The sequence below is a fragment of the Myotis davidii genome, unplaced genomic scaffold (genome assembly GCF_000327345.1).
Source record: "Myotis davidii unplaced genomic scaffold, ASM32734v1 scaffold299, whole genome shotgun sequence".
Lineage (NCBI taxonomy): Eukaryota > Metazoa > Chordata > Mammalia > Chiroptera > Vespertilionidae > Myotis > Myotis davidii.
This window is the reverse complement of record NW_006293088.1, coordinates 5,122,299-5,129,110: the sequence shown is the minus strand read 5'-3', so window position 1 is coordinate 5,129,110 and position 6,812 is coordinate 5,122,299. Positions and strand designations below refer to the sequence as shown.

The 6,812-nt window shown below is 58.0% G+C and overlaps 1 protein-coding gene across 1 annotated transcript in view; it reads left to right on the top strand.

The window, feature by feature from the left end:
• The window catches only part of PLOD1 (procollagen-lysine, 2-oxoglutarate 5-dioxygenase 1), a 20,629-nt gene that overhangs the window by 11,872 nt on the left and 1,945 nt on the right, over positions 1 to 6,812 (top strand). Inside the window, exons 11-17 of the mRNA XM_015565882.1 lie at positions 218 to 343; positions 632 to 773; positions 1,783 to 1,896; positions 2,553 to 2,618; positions 3,183 to 3,287; positions 4,842 to 4,988; positions 5,770 to 5,895. Coding sequence (XP_015421368.1) covers positions 218 to 343; positions 632 to 773; positions 1,783 to 1,896; positions 2,553 to 2,618; positions 3,183 to 3,287; positions 4,842 to 4,988; positions 5,770 to 5,895 — 826 coding nt within the window. The remainder of the gene's footprint in view (positions 1 to 217; positions 344 to 631; positions 774 to 1,782; positions 1,897 to 2,552; positions 2,619 to 3,182; positions 3,288 to 4,841; positions 4,989 to 5,769; positions 5,896 to 6,812) is intronic.

Here is a 6,812-nt window from a genome sequence, read left to right as displayed (position 1 = left end):
ACCACCACAAGCCCCAAGCCATCCCCCTCACACCCTCTGTTCTTGGCTGCCCTGTGGGAGGGAAAAGGTATCAGATGGGCCAAACCTGCCTCCGGGCTCTGCCCCAGGGAGGTGCTTGCAGGTTGAAACAGACCCCCCACCCTTCCCCACACCTGGTTAGATCCGCCCCGAACTCCCAGTGGGCAGAGGGACCCCTCTGAGGCGCTCCCTTCCTTAGGAACGTCATCGCCCCATTGATGACGCGCCATGGGAGGCTGTGGTCGAACTTCTGGGGAGCACTGAGTGCAGATGGCTACTATGCCCGCTCTGAGGACTACGTGGACATCGTGCAGGGGCGGCGTGTGTGAGTACCCAGAGGATGGGGGGCACCCCCATTTGTCTTCTTCCTGGCCTTGCAGCACCCCCTCCCCCAGTATTCTTGTCCTTACTGCTCTCAAATTCCCACCGCACCTGAAGCAAGGGAGACTGCAGTCAGACACACAGAAGGACTTCCCAACAATTATCCTGGGCCCATTGCCCAGGGTAGGGGACTCCAATCAGCACTATCATGCCCTTCCCTTGGCCCCTGGCCCTTAGTCTGTGACCCTCAACACGAGCCTGCGGCCCCTCCGTCTTCCTCCCTCTCACTCAGCGGCGTCTGGAACGTGCCCTACATCTCGAACATCTACCTGATGAAAGGCAGCGCCCTGCGAGCTGAGCTGCAGCAGACAGACCTGTTCCACCACAGCAAGCTGGACCCTGACATGGCCTTCTGCGCCAACGTCCGCCAGCAGGTCAGCCCTGGGTGGGCGCTCAAAGGAGGCCCTTGATGGGGAAGGTGGGCTGCCTGGTCACCATACGCCCTGGAGCCTCTCAGGTGCCAGCAGGGCTGCTCAGAGGCTGCCAGGCCTGGCGGGGACACGAGGGGCACTGGCACACAGGTTGGTCCCCAGGATCCGTGGGGGTCATTTTAGCAGACCCGGGTTTTACACCATTTTTTAAAAATATATATTTTACTGATTTTTTAACAGAGAGGAAGGGAGAGGGATAGTTAGAAACATCGATGAGAGAGAAACATCGATCAGCTGCCTCCTGCACACCCCCCACTGGGGATGTGCCTGCAACCTAGGTACATGCCCTTGACCGGAATCGAACCTGGGTACCCTTCAGTCTGACGCTCTATCCACTGAGCCAAATCGGTTAGGGCTACACCATCTATCTTATTTTTTGAAGTATACTTTTACTGATTTCAGAGAGGAAGGAAGAGGGCGAGAGAGAGAGAAACATCAATGATGAAAGAGAATCTTTGATCAGCTGCCTACTGCACGTCCCCTACTGGGGATGGAGCCCGCAACCAGGGCATGTGCCCTTGACCAGAATCGATCCGAGACCTGGTTCATAGGTCAATGCTCAACCACTGAGCCACGCCGGCCGGGCTATTTTATTTACGCTTTTGACAACACCTAAAAAAACCTGAAACTTTCCATCTGAATGTACTCCAAGTATGTGCCCAGGAAACACCCTTACCCTGTTCCTGTGCCACACCCAACGTTTTCTGTGGCTTTTAATAAATGTGACAGCACGTTGACATTTTCCCCTGTGCCCCAAACTTGGGGATCAGAACACCATCCCCTTCTTGGGCACATTCGTTCTTTTATTCCCATTCAGTCCCCCAGGAAGCTTCCCTGATGGCATCCCCAGTGTCAGGTCCAGGTGACCCCGGTGGGCAGAGGAGGCTGCTGTCATGCCCCTCCCAGGGAGTGCGGGGGAGGGGAGGGTCTCTCATCGGCCTGGTCTCCCCAGGGTGTGTTCATGTTCCTGACCAACCGGCACACCTTTGGCCACCTGCTCTCCCTGGACAACTACCAGACCACCCACCTCCACAATGACCTCTGGGAGGTGTTCAGCAACCCTGAGGTGAGGCCTGGGCGGGCGGGAGGGAGTGGTGGGGGTGGAAGGGGCCCTGGTGATCCTGTAGCTGGAGTTGCCTCCCTCTCAGAGCTTGACACTGGGACCCCGTGGGCCACCTGCCTTCCTTCACCCCAGGGGGCCTGTCTGCAGGTTTGAGTAGGAAGAGGAGGGTGTTTTGAGAGGCAGCGCCATCTGGTGGAGGAGGGACTCGGAATCAGCTGTGACTTAGTTGAGCCTCAACCTTTGGGGCCTCAGTTATCTTAGCTCTAAAATGGGTATACTGCCCCGGCCTGACTTGCCCCCTGAGAATGTTGTGATCAGAAGAGGAGAAAATTGTGACAGTCTTCTGACACATTGTGAGCTTGTGGCCGATGTGGGCACATGCCTGTATCTTCACGTAGACCTGTACACACGTGCACACGTGTACATACACAAGCAAACACCAGCTCCCGTGGGCACCCTTTTACGCCCAAACAACACAACGCACCCAGTGGGCACAGAGGCAACCCGGCTGCTCCAGGCATGCAGACCTTCACTTACATTGTGTGTGGCCTGGGGGGAGGAGACCCCTCTTGGAGCCTCCCATGGAGTTGAGCAAGGGGTGAGTCCAGCTGGCCCAGGCCAGTTCCCAGGACCCCATCCCGCTTCCCCCCTCCCCACAGGACTGGAAGGAGAAGTACATTCACGAGAACTACACCAAGGTCCTGGCGGGGAAGCTGGTGGAGATGGTGAGGACTGGGCACCCCCGGGAATGAAGCTCTGGATTTCTACCCGACACCCGGAGGACAGAGGACCTGGGGGAGGCGGCGGGGCCCCCTCCTGTGCCCCGGCGAGGGAGGGGGCAGCGTGGCCCCGTCCTCCTGCTGGCACTTTCCAGCTGGAATCTGCAGGGCCTGGGGGGCTTCAGGCTTCTTTTCTGGACCTGGCAGGAAAGAGAGGAAAAGCATCCCAAATGTGGCCGCAGCTGCAGACCATGCCCCGTGTTCCCCTAGAGCCAGCAGGCCTCTGCCCCTCAATGCCCACACTCAGGTGGCTTTGGCCTTGTCGCTGGCAGTTCTGTGACCTTGGCCAGCTCCGAGCTCCAGTTCTGTCTTCCTTCAGCATCTCCCTGAGTCCGGGCTCCCTGGGGACTCTCAGGGGGACACTCAGAGGCTCTCAGACCAGGGTGGGGCAGGGCACGGACCACACAAGGGGTCCTGCCCATGGTGGGTTCTGCCAAGGGCCATGGGGTGAGGGGGAGGATGAGGCCGGACCTCTCTGGGCCCCTGTGACGGAGTCCCCACCCTCCCCAGCCTTGCCCGGATGTCTACTGGTTCCCCATCTTCACGGAGACGGCCTGCGACGAGCTGGTGGAGGAGATGGAGCATTACGGCCAGTGGTCTCTGGGAGATAACAAGGTGGGAGCCCCAGTGCCTGGACTGGGGCTGGTGGGAGGCTGCCCCTCCACCCAGGCCCGCCCTCCGGGCTCTTGGCCTGGGACTCTTCAGATGGGGCCGCCAGCGTTTAGGAATAGAGGGGTGGCCGGCGTCTAGGAGTAGGGGGGTGGAGGAATGGGATGGAGTGCTGGCCTCTAAGCTGACATTGCTGCTGGGTGACAGCTGCCTTAGCCTGAAGGTGCTAGGTTTCCAGTTCCTGTTTGTTATGCCAGTGATTGAGCTTCCTGCCCAGATTGGGTGTGGAAAGGGGGAGGAGTGAGCAGGTGTGGATGAGGAGCCATTAGGAGGCGACAGCACCGGACTGCAGCAGCTAGTGGCGCCGCTGAAGGAGGAACCCCCCTGCCTGCCCTCCTCTTGCAGAGTCCAGGACCCCTGGTTAAAGGCACCTGCGCCCCGGGCCTGGGCCTCAGAAAGTGGCTGACCTCAGCCTGGCAGCTGACTGATCGCTGGTCCGGGAGCTCAGCTCCAGAGCCCGGAACCGGCACAGCCAAGCGTTCTGGGTCTGGCTGGTCCTTGCCCTCCAGTGCCCGGGCCTCCCGGGACGCTCGTGCCTGAGCTGCCCTGTGGCCTCTGCATGGGTCTCTGCTGTGTAACCAGTGACCACCACGCTTAGCGGCTTAAAACATCCACTTACTATCTCCGGGTTCTGTGGGTTGGGGTTTGGGTGTGGTTTAGCTGGGTGCTCTGCTCAGGGGCTCCCAGAGCCCCAGTCGGGGTGTCAGCTGGGGTCGGTGCTCCTTTGAGGCGCGGGGTCCTATTCCAAGCCCACACGGCAGAATGCATGTCCTTGCTGCTGTGGAGCTCAAGGTGACTCTCCTCTTCCGGGCCAGCAGGGAGATTCCCTCCAAAAGCCTCCCTTATTTATTTATTTCTTAAGATATATTTTTATTGATTTCAGAGGGGAAGGGAGAAGGAGAGAGAGATAGAAACATCAATGATGAGAGAGAATCATTGATCGGTTGCCTCCTGCACGCCCCCTACCGGGGACTGAGCATGTGCCCTGACCGGGAATGAAACCGTGACCTCCTGGTTCATAGGTCGATGCTCAGCCACTGAGTCACACCAGCCGGACCCCAAGATCCTCCTTTAAAGGCTCACCCAGTGCCCCCTAGCTGGTTTGGCTCGGTGGATAGAGCATTGGCCTGCGGACTGAAAGGTTCCAGGTTTGATTCCGGCCAAGGGCACATGCCCAGGTTGCATGCTCAGTCCCCAGTAGGGAGCGTGCAGGAGGCAGCCAATCAATGATTCTTCCTCATCATTGATGTTTCTCTCTCTCTCCCTCTCCTTTCCTCTCTGAAATCAATAAAAATATTAAAAAAGAAGACCCACCCAGCATCATCTCCCCTTTGATTAAACCAAAGTCGACTGACTAGTTACCTTAATCACACCTGCAAAACCCCTTCACCTTTGTCCTTATCCCATCAGGTTCAAGGTCAAGGGGAGGGGATTGGACAGGTGGCAGGAATCAGGACCATCTTAGAATTCTGCTCACCCCCCTCTCTGGGTCGCTTCCAGGACAACCGCATCCAGGGCGGCTACGAGAACGTGCCGACCATCGACATCCACATGAACCAGATCAGCTTTGAGCGGGAGTGGCACAAGTTCCTGGTGGAGTACATCGCGCCCGTGACGGAGAAGCTCTACCCCGGCTACTACACCAGGGTGGGCCGGCTGGGTGCAGCCAGGACCAGGCGGGCGTGGAGGAGCTGGGCAGGGGGAGAGGAGGAGGGGAGAGAAGTGTTCCCAGCTGGGCAGAGGCTTGAATATTTGGTGTCTAGGCAGGGGAGAAGTCTCCTCCTCTCAGGTGCTGGGGCCAGGGGAGGCGGGGCCACTCTGCCTCTATCCTCTGACATCATAGGACCGTTTGAGTCCTTCCTCTGTGTCCTTGACCCCTGCATCCATGACTACCATGCCAGCTCACCAAACAAGCCCCCAGTCAGCGGCCAGCATGCCCTTCTTCCCTCGGGTCCCCTGAGCTCCCTCACTCATGTGTCTGTTGATGCCTCTTTGGCTTCTGTACTTGTCACTTCCTCCTTCACACGGTTTTCTCCAAACACCTGGGCCCTGTCCTCAAGGGACCACCCGCCTAGATAGTTGGGAGGGTGTGAGGATTAGAGTCATTCATTCCACCTTCCTTCCCTTCTCTTCCCTCTCTCCCTCTTTCCGTCACTTCCCCCCTCTCCTCTCCTTTCTTTCCCGCTTTTCTCTCCTTCCTTCCCTCCCTTCTGTCCTTCCCTTCCTCCTGTCCTTCCCTTCCTCCCCACATTTCTATTGAGAACCTTTTCTGTGCCAGGCACTGTACTAGGCCCCGGAGAACACAGCGTTAGATAAACTGCCCTCAGGGAGCCGACGTTCCAGCAGGCGCTGAGGCCCCCTGGACACCCTCCCTTCCTGGCCTGTGCCGCCTCTCATGCGGGTTCTCTGCGTCTCTTCCCTGGCACAGGCCCAGTTCGACCTGGCCTTCGTCGTCCGCTACAAGCCCGACGAGCAGCCCTCGCTGATGCCGCACCACGACGCCTCCACCTTCACCATCAACATCGCCCTGAACAGGGTCGGGGTGGATTACGAGGTGAGCAGGGCCGCTCTGGCCCCGGGAGCAGGCAGGAGGGAGGGCTGGCCGGTGAGCAGCTTGCAGGGTGTTTGAAGCTGAGGGGCCCAGGATGCACCAGCACCGGAGAACGAGGAACCGGAGAGAAAGAGCGCTAGGTCCGTGGGGAAGGCTTCCTGGGAGGGGCGGGCTCAGCACAGTTTGGCAGGAGGGAGAGGGCTTTAGACCCAAGAGAACAAGGGCTCAGGAGGCCTGGAGCCAGATGACCTCACCTGGGTCCTGCCCCCCCCCCTTCCCCCCTTGCTCGGGGGGCCTCGGGCAATCTCTTGGGAAAACTTAAAGTGCCCTCCCCACAGTTGTGAGGATGACATGAGCTCATCCAGGTAACTGTGTACGTAGTACGGACTCCAGGAGTGGTAGTTAGTAGTTACAAGTTCAGGGTCCGCATCATTCTGGGAAGAGTGCTGCTTTGGGAATGACTAAACCCAGGCTTGTGGCTGGAGGGAAATCTGGGGAAACCAGGAAGACATGAGGGTGAGGAGGAGCAGTTCTGGGGCCTCAGGACCCCCAGGGAGGCCTGTGGGTGTGATCAGCTATAGGGCCATTCATCCAGTCATTCACTCACTCCATAAGATTAACTATTTTTAAGGAGTTTTTTGTGACTCAGTCCCGGGTTACACACTGTGAAGGAGACCCATAAAAAATACCTGTGTTTTTGAGAGTCGACAGTGTACCAGGGGTTCTCACAGGGGACAATTTTGCCCCCCTACCCAAAGGCCGTTGGCAATATCGGAAGACATTGTCAGTGCTACTGGCATCTAGTGGGGAAAGCCCTCATAATAAAGAATGATCTGGCCCATCATGGTGATGCTGCGTAACAGCATGACTATACTTGATACCATTGGACTGTTCCCTTAAAAATGGTTACCATAGTAAAA